Here is a 14,702-nt window from a genome sequence, read left to right on the forward strand (position 1 = left end):
CTTTTCTTTGTGGTAAGTCTGGCCAGGGGTTTATCAATCTTGTTAATTCTTTCAAAGACCCACCTCCTAGTTTCGTTGATCTGTTCTACTGTTCTTTTGGTTTCTATTTCATTGATTTCTGTTCTGATCTTTATTATTTCTCTTCTCCTGCTGGGTTTAGGCTTTTATTTGCTGTTCTTTCTCCAGCTCCTTTAGGTGTAGGGTTAGGTTGTGTATTTGAGACCTTTCTTGTTTCTTGAGAAAGCCTTGTATTGCTATATACTTTTCTCTCAGGACTGCCTTTGCTGTATCCCAAAGATTTTGAACAGTTGTGTTTTCATTTTCATTGGTTTCCATGAATTTTTTTAATCCTTTTTTAATTTCCTGGTTGACCCATTCATTCTTTAGTAGGATGCTCTTTAGCCTCCATGTATTTGAGTTCTTTCCGACTTTCCTCTTGTGATTGAGTTCTAGTTTCAAAGCACTGTGGTCTGAAAATATGCAGGGAATAATCCCAATCTTTTGGTACCGGTTGAGACCTGATTTGTGACCTAGGATGTGATCAATTCTGGAGAATGTTCCATGGGCACTAAAGAAGAATGTGTATTCCGTTGCTTTGGGATGGAATGTTCTGAATATGTCTGTAAAGTCCATTTGGTCCAGTGTTTCATCTAAAGTCTTTATTTCCTTGTTGATCTTTTGCTTAGATGATCTGTCCATTTCAGTTAGGGGGGTGTTAAAGTCCGCCACTATTATTGTATTGTTGTCAATGTGTTTCTTTGCTTTTGTTGTTAATTGCCTTATATACTTGGCTGCTCCCACGTTAGGGGCATAGATATTTACAATTGTTAAATCTTCTTGTTGGAGAGACCCTTTAAGTAGGATAGAGTGTCCTTCTTCATCTCTTATTACAGTCTTTGTTTTAAAATCTAATTTGTCTGATATAAGGATTGCCACCCCAGCTTTCTTTTGTTGTCCATTAGCATAGCAAATGGTTTTCCACCCCCTCACTTTCAATCTGGGGGTGTCTTTGGGTCTAAAATGAGTCTCTTGCAGACAGCATATTGATGGATCTTGTTTTTTAATCCAATCTGATAGCCTGTGTCTTTTGATTGAGGCATTGAGCCCATATACATTCAGGGTAACTAGTGAAAAGTATGAATTTAGTGCCATTGTATTGCCTGTAAGGTGACTGTTACTGTATATTGTCTGTGCTCCTTTCTGATCTATGCTGCTTTTAGGCTCTCTTTTTGCTTAGAGGACCTCTTTCAATATTTCTTGTAGGGCTGGTTTCGTGTTTGCAAATTCCTTTAGTTTTTGTTTGTCCTGGAAGCTTTTTATGTCTCCTTCTATTTTCAATGAGAGCCTAGCTGGATATAGTATTCTTGGCTGCATATTTTTCTCATTTAGTGCTCTGAAGATATCATGCCAGTCCTTTCTGGCCTGCCAGGTCTCTGTGGATAGGTCTGTTGCCAATTTAATATTTCTACCATTGTAGGTTACATATCTCTTCTCCCGAGCTGCTTTCAGGATTTTCTCTTTGTCTCTGAGACTCGTAAGTTTTACTATTAGATGTCGGGGTGTTGACCTATTTTTATTGATTTTGAGAGGGGTTCTCTGTGCCTCCTGGATTTTGACCTGTTTCCTTCCCCACATTAGGGAAGTTCTCTGCTATTATTTGCTCCAATATACCTTCTGCCCCTCTCTCTCTTTCTTCTTCTTCTGGGATCCCAATTATTCTAATGTTGTTTCGTCTTATCCTATCGCTTATCTTTCGAATTCTGCCCTCGTGATCCTGTAGTTGTTTATCTGTCTTTTTCTCAGCTTATTTTCCATCATTTGGTCTTCTATATTGCTGATTCTTTCTTCTGCCTCATTTATCCTAGCAGTTAGTGCCCCCATTTTTTATTGCACCTCATTAATAGCCTTTTTGATTTCGACTTGGTTAGATTTTAGTTCTTTTATTTCTCCAGGAAGGGTTTCTCTGATAACTTCCACACTTTTTTCAAGCCCAGCTAGTATCTTTAAAGTCATGATTCTGAACTCTAGGTCCGACATCGTACTAATGTCAGTATTGAGTAGGTCCCTGGCAGACAGTACTACCTCTTGTTCTTTTTGCTGAGGTGATTTTTTTCATCTTGTCATATTGTCCAGAGAAGAACAGATGAATGAGAGAACAGAATGCTAACAGGTTAACAATGTCTCCAGCAAATATACTCTATACAAATCAGAAAAGACCTGAAACCAAGGGACAAGAAAGGGAAAGAAAGAAGAGAAAAAAAAGGAAAAGGAAAAAGAAAAAGAAAAACAAACAAAAACAGAACAAAACAAAAAAAAAACAGAATATGATCAAATATGATCAGGCTAGTGCATAGATCAGTGCCACACACTAGCTTTTGGGCATATTTTGGTCTGTTAGAAGAAAGTGGTTGCTAAAATTTTAAAGGAAGAAAGACTTATATATGTACAAAATAAGGGTTGATACAATGAAGGGATGGCAGATGACTATAAAGATGAAAATTATAAAAGATTTTATAGAAGGAATTGATAAGATAAGAAGTTGTTTTTAAAAAGAAAGAAGAAGATTTAAAAAGAAAAAGAAAAAAGAAAAAAAAGAAAAAAAAAGGGAGAGAATGTGATCAGGCAGGAGACTAGAACAAAGCCATACACTAGTGATTTAGGGTATATTTTGATCTGTTAGAAGAAATTGTATCTCAAAAATTTAAAGAGAGAACAACTTATATATATATGCCAAAAATAAGGGTAACTACTATGAAGGGATAAAAATATGACTCTAAAAATGAATAATAAAAAATGTTTTCTTAAAAAAGGGATTGATAAGATGTTGTTTGAAAAAGGGAAAAAGAAAAATTCAAAAAAAAGTTAAAAAAATTAACTTTGAAAAACTAATGAATTATGGTAAAAAAGCCATGAATTCTATGTGCAGTATTCCCCTAGCGCTGGAGTTCTCCCATTCTCCTTGATCGGTAAACTTGGTCTTGGCTTGCTGGCTGTTCGTGCTGATCTTCTGGGGGAGGGCCCTGTTGCTGTGGTTCCTAGATGTCTTTGCCGGAGGCTGAATTGCCCCGCCCTTGTGTGTCCAGGCTAAGCAAGCTGCTCCTGTTTGCTCTCAGGAGCTTTTGTTCCCTGCAAGCTCTTGGTATAGTTTTGGAGGACCAGGGTGAAAATGGTGGCCTCCCAATCTCTGCCCGGAGGAGCTGAGAACTTGGGGCCCCGCTCCTCAGTGTGCCCCCAGAGAAAAGCAGTCACTCCCGTCTCCCCGGTCTCTGGCCGCACTCCGTGCTCACCCGGCCTGTGATCGAGCGTTTCTATCTCTGGCACCCGACCCTGCGTGGAGTCTCCAAACCCAGCAGATCCCTGCGGTGCGCTCCTGCGCCGCTCCTCCCTTTGGGAGGAAGGAGAGTCTCCCCAGCTCTGCCGCTTGTTGGGTCCCTGCTGGAGGAGCAGTGGCCCGACTCGGCCACGGATCACAGTTTATGGCAACCCCGAGCTGAGAGCCCGCGCCTCGGCTCCGTCTCTGTAGCCGGCTTCTCCGCTCCGATACCTGGGAGCTCTGCTGCACTCAGTCACCCTCGGTCTTTCTGTGACCCCGAGGGTCCTGAGACCACACTGTCCCAAGAGGTTTCCACCCCCAGCTTAGCCCCTGGAGCGACGTCCCTCAGCGGAGCCGGCTTCTAAAAGTCCCGATTTTGTGCTTCGCGCGCGGCTCTATCACTTGCCAGAAGCGGCCCACGGAGGCCCCCTCCCCCGCCGTCTATCCTCCCGAATATCGCCTCGGATTCACTTCTCCGCATGTCCTACCTTCCAGAAAGTGGTCGCTTTTCCCTTCAGAGTGTTGTTACTCTTCTTATCTTCGATCTCCCGTTGAGTTCGTAGGTGTTCAGAATGGTTTGGTCCCTATTCAGCTGAATTCCTGAGACCAGACGAAATCCAGGTCTCCTACTCCTCCGCCATCTGCTATACATTCTTTATATCAGTAAAATGTATAGTAAATTTATGTACAAATATATTCTTATATCTTGGTTTTTCATTCTTAAACATGTACCAGAACACCACTGCTTAAAGGCCATCATAAATACTTTGGCTTTTACTCTGAGTGAAATGGGAAGCCACTGAAGGATTTTGAGCAGGGGAGTACCTGGCACTTTTAAATTTTCACTCTAGTCGTACTAAGTAGAGACTTTGGCAGAATAGAAGCAGGGAGCTAGGTTAGGAGGTGATTACCTCCAGGTGAGAGAGGATAGTAACTTGGATGAAGGTTTCTAGTCTGATCTAATCTAGATGAGATTCCTAGTACATCTCTGTCCCTTAGTTCCATTTCCCTGGGCTAACCTGTGTCTGGCGCAAAGGAGGGCAGCCAGTTACATAGCTCCCATCTTTCCTGCTCCAGGTAGGAGCAAACTGGGAAATAAGACAGCAGTCAGCCATTAGGAAACAAAATAAAACCTTTATTGTTGGGATGCCTGGTTGGCTCAGTTGGTAGAGCATGTGACATTTTTTTTTTGCTAAGATTTATTTATTTGACAGAGAGAAAGAGAGAGAGAGCACACAAACATGGGGAGCGGGAGGCAGAGGGAGAAGCAGACTCCCTACTGAGCAGAGAGCCTGATGCGGGGCTCCATCCCAGGACCCTGGGATCACGACCTGAGCTGAAGGCAGATGCTTAACGGACTGAGCCACCCAGGTGCCCAGAGCATGTGACTCTTGATCTCAGGGTTGTGAGTTTGAGCCCCACGTTGGGTGTAGAAATTACTTGAAAAATAAGATCTTTAAAAAAATACCTTTATTTTCGATAACAATCTGGGTTGAAGGATGTAGTTTAGCATGAGAACAAAAATGGTCATATTAACTCCCTTTCCTCCAATCCAGGCCTTGGAACCTGAGAGAAAGTTAGTCCACAGAGTAGATACTTACACAGAATGGAGTGAGAGAAAAAAGCACCCAAGCTTATTTCTTTTTCTTTTTTTCTCCTCTCTCTCTCCCTGAATCTAGAACACAAGGCTTCTACATTATCAAAATACCGAAATGTAGGAGAGTTTTGCTGTAATTTCTTCTTTTCTTTTTTTCTCATTAGAATTTTCCTTTTTTAGGTAATTTTGCACCCAGAGTTTCTATCGTCCACCAGCCCCTTATTACCCATGGATTATGAAGAGTTTGTCCGAGGTTGTCATCTTGGAGTATTTCCATCATACTATGAACCGTGGGGTTATACTCCAGGTATGTGGCATGTATAGATTGTGGAATGTTTTAATTTTTTTTAATCTACTATTTTATGCACATGGATATAATATTCAAAGCTGATATGTAATTTCTACTAAGGTTAAATTATAATAATATACTGTATGACAAAGAAAAAGAATGTGTTATAAAGATTATGTATTATTGAGTTATCTCTACCACTCCCAACTATTCATATAAAGGAGAAACTGAGTGCAAGTAGGTTTAAGATGAGAAACAATGGTCCAGCAAAAGTGTTCTCTAAAACATATTTCAGAATTTTTTTAAATTAATGGATGCACTTAATTTTTAATAGGTAACACATTCACATAGTTAAGGAAACAAAGAGTATAAGAAGGTGTACAGTGAAAAGTCTTCTTCACACCCTCGTCACTCAAAAAAGAGGTACTTTTAAGATAAAATGTCAGTTCGGTGATAGGTATTATGACCCTGACATCATTCCATTCAGATCCTCCACCTCTTCATCTGCCTTTTTTTTTTTCCTCCCCGTTGGTGGATTCCCAGATGCACTACCTATTTTTCTTTTTTGTCCCCTATGAGCATGTTTGTCATTAGTATCAAGAGCAATCGATTTGTATTTGTACTGAAATGCCTAATTAAAAAGGAAACAAATACTTTAAATAAATGCCAATGGAACGTATATAATACTAACTTTTCCATCTCATATTAATAGAGATTTTCCTCTTTATTTAAATATAATTCCATTCATAATTTTAAAAGAAAAGGTTCAGAAAACATTTTTATGCATAATTAATAAATTTTGCTTTCTGATCTCAATGTCATCATTGTCCAACCAAGGGGTGGCATCGGTCAAGGTTAGGGAGATCATGGTTGAATTATGAAGAGGAAGAATTTTTCTAGTCTTTGTATTCTGATCCCAGAATTTCAATATAGAATTTAAAATTTTATATAAGTAGTATCTTTACATAAGGAGCAACATGAAATCTCTGCCTTTTTTTGACATAAGGTCCTATTCTATCATTCTGGGTTCCACCAAGAATAATTTGCCAGCAGCTGTAAAATTATTAAAACCTCTGGGGAAAATAGATAAAATATTATCTCCTCTTGAAACATGACGTAGAAAAGCTATTGATCTAACTCTTCCAGCTATCTCTTTTGTAGTTCTAAAAATTGTTATGGGTGTCAGTTGTCACTTTTGTAAAGATGGTGTCTTCTTACTTATGAAGTACCCACATATTATCTGAAATTGTTTATAATTGAGTATCTATCTTTTAAGATACATAAAATGCATATTTCACTGATGAACTTAACATTTTGTTATTGACTTTTGTTCCTATTATTTCCAGAAAGTAACACAATTTATTATCAAAGAAGTTTCAAAAATAGAGAAGCACAAAGCCAAAGTCTGAGTGACTGAGGGATGTGGGGAATTCCTTTACATTGGGTAAAGAGAATGTTCTATAACTTACAGCAGACTTTCCACCAAACATCATTTTAAAGGACAAAGATAAACTTAACCCAAAATGACAGAGGAGATACATCTAGTATTTTAAAATAAAGATCAGCAAAACTATTATAAAAGATAAGTAGATGGAAAAAGAAGTTTGAGAATGAGTCATTCTCTGTTTTGAACTAACCAGAGGAGGTTGGCCACTCTTCACCTAACCTGTAGTTACAGAAACAACAAGACCCCTAGAGGTTTAAGTTTGGTGTTAGCATATTAGATAATTCTAATTTTTTAAAAATAACTCTTTATTTGATACTAAGTTTAACACACTGCAGAAAATATTCATTTAAGGCTGTGTTTTGAGAAAATCCAATGATTATAAGTACTTATTCCATTAAATTCATTCAATGAAAATTTGCAGAGATTATGGGTACCTAGCACTTCATTACATGTATTTTAATGAGTATTTAATAAAAATAAGGTTCTGTGAACTTCCATGGAATTGTAGGCAAAATTCTTTATACATATATGCATAAGAATTTTTCTGGGGAGGAGTTCCAGGTTTACATTAGATTTTCATATGGGTCAAGAATCCCTTTCCTATTTTCTCCTCCACCACTCCCTCTAAAAATTAGGAAACCACATCTCTCTAGAGATAAACCACGAGGCAATACTTGCAGAGCAGAATAAAAGGCCACTGTCTAAACTGCATTACTTCTTTTTTTTAAATTTTATTTTATTACATTAATCACCATATATTACATCATTAGTTGTTTTTTTTAAATTTTTTATTGTTAGGTTAATCACCATATATTACATCATTTGTTTTGATGCAGTGTTCCATGATTCATTGTTTGCGTATAACACCCAGTGCTCCACGCAGAACGTGCCCTCTTTAATACCCGTCACCAGGCTAACCCATCCCCTACCCCCCTCCCCTCTAGAACCCCCAGTTTGTTTCTCAGAGTCCATAGTCTCTCATGGTTCATCTCCCCCTCCGATCTTCCCCCTTTCATTTTTCCCTTCCTACTATCTTATTTTTTTTAACATATAATGTATTATTTGTTTCAGAGGCACAGGTCTGTGATTCATCAGTCTTACACAATTCACAGCGCTCACCATAGCACATACCCTCCCCAATGTCTATCACCCAGCCACCCCATCCCTCCCAACCCCCACCACTCCAGCAACCCTCAGTTTGTTTCCTGAGATTAAGAATTCCTCATATCAGTGAGGTCATATGATACATGTCTTTCTCTGGTTGACTTATTTCACTTAGTATAATACCCTCTAGTTCCATCTGCGTCATTGCAAATGGCAAGATTTCATGGTTTTTTGATGGCTGCATAATATTCCATTGCATATATATACCACATCTTCTTTATCCATTCATCTGTCGATGGACATCTTGGCTCTTTCCATAGTTTGGCTATTGTGGACATTGCTGCTATAAACATCGGGGTGCACACACCCCTTAGGATCACTACATTTGTATCTTTGGTGTAAATACCCAGTAGTGCAATGCTGGGTCGTACGGTAGCTCTATTATCAACTTTTTGAGGAACCTCCATACTGTTTTCCAGAGTGGCTGCACCAGCTTGCATTCCCACCAACAGTGTAGGAGGGGAATTCCCCTTTCTCCGCATCCTCGCCAACATCTGTTGTTTCTTGACTTGTGAATTTTAGCCATTCTGACTGGTGTGAGGTGGTATCTCATTGAGGTTTTGATTTGGATTTCCCTGATGCCGAGCGATGTGGAGCACTTTTTCATGTGTCTGTTGGCCATTTGGATGTCTTCTTTGGAAAAATGTCTGTTCATATCTTCTGCCCATTTCTTGATTGGATCATTTGTTCTTTGGGTGTTGAGTTTGATAAGTTCTTTATAGATTTTGGATACTAGCCCTTTATCTGATATGTCATTTGCAAATATCTTCTCCCATTCTGTCGGTTGTCTTTTGGTTTTGTGGACTGTTTCTTTTGCTGTGCAAAAGCTTTTTATTTTGATGAAGTCCCAATAGTTCATTTTTGCCCTTGCTTTCCTTGCCTTTGGTGCTGTTTCTAGGAAGAAGTTGCTGCGGCTGAGGTCAAAGATGTTTCTGCCTGTGTTCTCTTCTAGGATTTTAATGGACTCTTGTCTCACATTGAGGTCTTTCATCCATTTTGAGTCTATTTTTGTGTGTGGTGTAAGGAAATGTTCCAGTTTCATTCTTTTGCATGTGGCTGTCCAATTTTCCCAAAATCATTTGTTGAAGAGACTGTCTTTTTTCCATTGGACATTCTTTCCTGCTTTGTCGAAGATTAGTTGACCATAGAGTTGAGGGTCCATTTCTGGGCTCTCTATTCTGTTCCATTGATCTATGTGTCTGTTTTTGTGCCAGTACCATACTGTCTTGATGATGACAACTTTGTAATAGAGCTGGAAGTCCGGAATTGTGATGCCACTGGATTTGCTTTTCTTTTTCAACATTCCTCTGGCTATTCAGGGTCTTTTCTGGTTCCATACAAATTTTAGGATTATTTGTTCCATTTCTTTGAAAAAAGTGGATGGTATTTTGATAGGGATTGCATTAAATGTGTAGGTTGCTCTAGGTAGCATTGACATCTTCACAATGTTTGTTCTTCCAATCCATGAGCATGGAACGTTTTTCCACTTCTTTGTGTCTTCCGCAATTTCTTTTTTGAGTATTTTATAGTTTTCTGAGTACAGATCTTTTGCCTCTTGGTTAGATTTATTCCTAGGAATCTTATGGTTTTGGGTGCAATTGTAAATGGGATGGACTCCTTAATTTCTCTCTCTTCTGTCTTGTTGGTGTATAGGAATGCCACTGATTTCTGTGCATTGATTTTATATCCTGCCACTTCACTGAATTCCTGTATGAGTTCTAGCAGTTTTGGGGTGGAGTCTCTTGGGTTGTCCACCCAAAAGTATGATAAAGTATCATATCATCTGCAGAGAGTGATAGTTTGACTTCTTCTTGCTGATTCAGATGCCTTTTATTTCTTTTTGTTGTCTGATTGCTGTGGGTAGGACTTCTAGTACTATGCTGAATAGCAGTGGTGAGAGTGGACATCCCTGCCGTGTTCCTGACCTTAGGGGGAAAGCTCTCAGTGTTTCCCCATTGAGAATGATATTTGCTGTGGGTTTTTCATAGATGGCTTTTACGATATTGAGGTATGTACCCTCTATCCATATACTCTGAGGAGTTTTAATCAAGAATGGATGCTGTGCTTTGTCAAATGCTTTTTCTGCATCTATTGAGAGGATCATATGGTTCTTGTTCTTTCTTTTATTAGCGTATTGTATCACATTGATTGATTTGCAGATGTTGAACCATCCTTGCAGCCCAGGGATAAATCCCACTTGGTCGTGGTGAATAATCCTTTTAATGTACTGTTGTATCCTATTAGCTAGTATTTTGGTGAGAATTTTTGCATCTGTGTTCATCAAGGATGTTGGTCTATAATTCTCTTTTTTGATGGGGTCTTTGTCTGGTTTTGGGATCAAGGTAATGGTGGCCTCATACAATGAGTTTGGAAGTTTTCCTTCCATTTCTGTTTTTGGAACAGTTTCAGAACAGCTGGAGAAATAAACTGCATTACTTCTTGATTAGTGGTGAAATCTTTTTTTTTAACCCACCCCCACTAGCCAACCAAGATTAATTCCATAATCAAATATGAATTCCTTGTGAAAAATGTAGACATCCTTGTGAGAGGTAATACTTCTTAAAAGAAACATATCCACTATTTTATGAAAAACAGGTTTTGAATAGATGGGGGAAGAAGACGGGGGAGGTATGGGTACAATGGACACTTGGGGAATTGGAGGGATTTGTGGCAAGCGAGAGTCATCTGATGGGAGGAGTTGCTCATGTCCAAAACCCACAAACTCACCACAGACTTAGCGACACAGCTTAGAATGGAGCAAAAAAACAAAACCAGCCAGAATGAGAGAGACAGGGTAGAGTAGCAGTTCCAAACAGGAGCCCTGGAGCTGGGCACCTGCTTCAAATCCCAACTCTACCCCATTCCCTGGCTTTGTGACATTGGGCAAATTATCTAACCTCTCTGTGCCTCAATTTCTTCATCTGTAAGATGGAGATAATGTCAGTCTTAGTTCACGTGGTTCTTGAGAAGATTAAATGAGTTAATACATGTAAAGAGCTTAGTACTGTGCCTGATACAAAATAAATATCACTACTACTAGGCCAACTTGGGCTTTTCCCCCTTCCGTATGCATAAGAGGATATAGAAGGTGGTCTGAAGCCAAGCCTTTGTCTATTTCCCCTGGCAGCTGAATGCACTGTGATGGGTATCCCCAGTGTGACAAGCAACCTTTCCGGCTTTGGCTGTTTCATGCAGGAACACGTGGCTGATCCTACTGCTTATGGTGAGGTTTTTCATCATTCACCCAATGCAGGGAGAAGTAACCTCTAACCAAACACAGGGTCTTTAGAGAGCCTAACTTTAAAGCTATCCTGATGATTAAAGTAATGTTTATACTTCTTGTTTAATTAAAAGTAGATTTAATTATGTGGTTCATAGAAAAGATAAAAATGCTATTGATATTACATATATTGATGTTACAGTAACTAAGGCCTTAGAGTATATAGAGTAGTCAGCGTCATTATTTTAAAGGTCTGTGCCAAGTTAGCAAAATTCACTTAAATTGTTGAAGATGGCAGAAGAATTTGCATACCACCATCTCTGTCTGTGTTGCCTAGCAGCAAGAAAAGCGAGATGGGATGGATTGTCTGCCTACACATTGCCAATTTCCTGGTCTTCTACGGTCTCCTCATCACTGTTCCCTTTCTTCAGGCTAGTGCTCTGGTTCTCAGTCGGGGCTGCATGGTGGGAACACTGGGGAGCCTAAAATCACTGATCCCCAGGTCTTACCCCAGAGATTGTGGTTAGTGAGCAGTCCCGGGGAGAATCACTGATCCACGGTATCCCTCTACTGCCAAATTTTTTTAACAAGATCCATCGTGTTGCCTGTGTGTTAGTGACAGTTGTAAACCCTTAGGAGGAGATCACAGAAGAAATACAGCCTTGGAAGGGGAAAGATAAAACAGAGGCAGCAGGGGAGTCAGGGGGCAGGTACTACGTGTGGTGGTCTGTGATGGAACCTAAGGAATGGGAGAAGAAACATTCTAAGGTAGCCCTATGTTTACCCGTGCTTTGGCTTTTGTGCTCCTCAGGTATTTACATTGTTGACAGGAGGTTCCGCTCTCCGGATGATTCCTGCAATCAGCTGACTCAGTTTCTCTATGGATTTTGCAAACAGTCCCGCCGCCAAAGAATTATTCAGAGAAACCGAACTGAGAGGCTCTCTGATCTTCTGGATTGGAGATACTTGGGCAGAGTAAGTTAAGTTTGGGATGGAGAGAACTGCTTTAGAAATCCCACTAGACTGGGGCCCCTGGGTGGTTCATTTGGTTGGGCATCTGACTGTTGATCTCAGTTCAGGTCTTGATCTTGGGGTCATGAGTTCGAGCCCTGCCTTTCAAGCTGTGCTGAGTGTGGAGACTACTTTAAAAAAAAAGAAAGAAAGAAAGAAAATCCCACTGGGCTATAAAAATATAGATTCTAGTCATCATCTGCAAAGTCAACCCTGTACCATAATTGTTGAAATCTCAAGCGATGTTTTCATGTACTTTTTTTACTTAAAATGAGCTGGCAAAGTCCTACCCCCAAATTTTCATATTTAGTTTGAGCTTATAACAGCAAGTCTGTCAGGATCTAGCTGGGATCTTTCTAGTTAGTCTATTGTCAGTGCTTAACTTGATGCATTTCAGCTATTGGTTCATGAATATGAGGAAAACATCTAAAGAAACATTTCCATTTTGCTTGACTCTAAGCAATAATGTGACCATATTCCTTAAGTACAGTGGGAGTGGGAATAATATTGTTTTCAAATGACAAGTACAGGAAATACCTCCTTTCAATTATGCAATAGGTTTGTAAATACCCAGACTTCTATATATCTTAGTACTGGATGATTTAATAAAAAATAAGCTGACTTTGCCTTCACATCATGTATCTGCTTAGATGCCACTAAACTCTCCCTGACAAATGATAGATGCTGCCATTTGCCGAGCGGCTACACACACTAATGACAGTGCTCATCACAACCCTGAGTGATTCATTGTCCTGTCTATATTTTACAATGAAAGCAGAATGATAAGGCTCTTAGAAGTTATGTCTCTCTCTTTTTTTAAAATTTTATTTACTTATTTATTTGAGAGAGAGAGAGAGAGAACACGAGCCGGGGGAGGGGCAGAAGGAGACGCAGACCCCCATTGAGCAGGGAGCCTGATGATGCGGCACTCGATCTCAGGACTCCGGGATCATGATCTGAGCCGAAGGCAGATGCTCAACCCACTGAGCCACTCAGGTGCCCCAGAAGTTGTTTCTTATCTAAGGTCTCAAGCAGGACTTAGGTCCAGCTTGTCTAATTACTCAGGTACCCCATTTTCCCCATATCATACTGCTTCTCTGTAGCATGAAGCCAGTGTTTTAGCACACAATTCAGAGTTTTCAGTAAGGCCAGTATGGCTTTTCGGTTCCACTTTTTGTAGTATTTCTTTACTCTTTCTTTACTTATTAACTGGAAAATAATAACTGTAAACCATCAGTTTTTTTTCTGATTCTTAAATTTAGGGTGAATAGGTTCTGCCACTTTACTAGGAGAATAAGATTTTATATAATAACATGGTTCTTGTGATATATAATATTTTTTAAACCGTGAATTGGTTTTTCTATCATAGTATTATCAGCATGCCAGGTACCTGACCTTAAGCAAAGCTTTTCCAGATAAATTCCATATGGAGCCTACATCACCACCAACGGTAAGTATTTTATGTATTATGTATTTATTTTGAAATCTAAATTTCTTGTGTATGGTAAGTCCTACCAATATTTTTTAATTTAGAATTAGTTAAGGATGGAAACTTTTATGCTTTTTCATAATGTTGCCTTAAAGCAAGGAATAGAGGAACCGACAAGGCAAACCAAGTCAAAGCCCTTGATTCTGAGTTAGCCTTATTTAGCAGATGAGCCGATGATCAGCTAATTCATGTCACTGGAGAAGCACTTCCACATTAAAACTCTCCCTGCCTTAGTACTTGAAACCTCTGTGTTAGACACCCATTCTTTTGGGAGTTACTGAAAAATGAACTGGCCTGCTTTAACAGCAGGTGAATTCGCTCTCTGAGGAAATGTTTAAATAACAGGTAACTACTTGGCAACAGTAACATAGAGTGAATTCAGGAACCACGGGAGGAATTGGACTGGATGACTCTTTATGTACCAGTCAGCAGTGCCCAGCAGGGAGTCTTCTTCTGAAGCTCTCTTAGACATTTATATTCATGAGACGAGCATTGGCTACTTGGCATCACATTCACTTAGAAGGATATAAGATAGGAAACACAGCTTGAAGTAGGACAGCATCAGACATTTCTCTTCAGCGGGATCAGTCCTTACAGCAGTCTACACAGCGGTCCAAAAGCCACACTTCTTTGTCCGCCCTTCCCCCCCCCCCCGCCCGCCCACCAGGCGAAAGCTTGGGTGCAAGAAGATGAGATCCCTATCATTAGGTATGAGATCTATCTTAGCTTAGTAGTTTCATGCCCCAGGGAGCCAAGATCTCATGTAAATCTCCCAGATCAGCAGCGTCCATGGCCTCCACGAGGAATATGCACAAGTACGAGAGTCATCCAATTCAGGGATTCCCAAAAGCTGTAGATCCTCATCGAGTATTTATAAATCTCTGAGTTCAGATGTGATTTCCTAATCAGGAGTCCCTTTTACCATAATCAATTTTGCACAACTTATATTCCATCTATATCAAGTGTCAAGGGAAACAGATCTCAAAAGTTAGCCCGAGGTAAAATTTGCTCATGCAGAAGGTGACAGGGTTTTGAAAATCCTTCAGAATACAAATTCCAACTTTTACGCTCAGGATTTTAACAGGATTAATGGCTTAGCTTGTTTAGAGGCAGTTGCTCAACTTGATGTTAATTCAAGGTCTTATTCATCAAGCTGTATTCATCCATTTATT

The 14,702-nt window shown here is 39.7% G+C and overlaps 1 protein-coding gene across 1 annotated transcript in view; it reads left to right on the forward strand.

Annotated features, from left to right (window-relative positions):
- GYS2 (glycogen synthase 2) overlaps window positions 1-14,702 on the forward strand; it is a 68,709-nt gene that overhangs the window by 52,284 nt on the left and 1,723 nt on the right. Inside the window, exons 12-15 of the mRNA XM_027594045.2 lie at window positions 5,091-5,217; window positions 10,938-11,033; window positions 11,842-12,005; window positions 13,411-13,491. Coding sequence (XP_027449846.2) covers window positions 5,091-5,217; window positions 10,938-11,033; window positions 11,842-12,005; window positions 13,411-13,491 — 468 coding nt within the window. The remainder of the gene's footprint in view (window positions 1-5,090; window positions 5,218-10,937; window positions 11,034-11,841; window positions 12,006-13,410; window positions 13,492-14,702) is intronic.

Source organism: Zalophus californianus, chromosome 9 (assembly GCF_009762305.2).
Source record: "Zalophus californianus isolate mZalCal1 chromosome 9, mZalCal1.pri.v2, whole genome shotgun sequence".
Lineage (NCBI taxonomy): Eukaryota > Metazoa > Chordata > Mammalia > Carnivora > Otariidae > Zalophus > Zalophus californianus.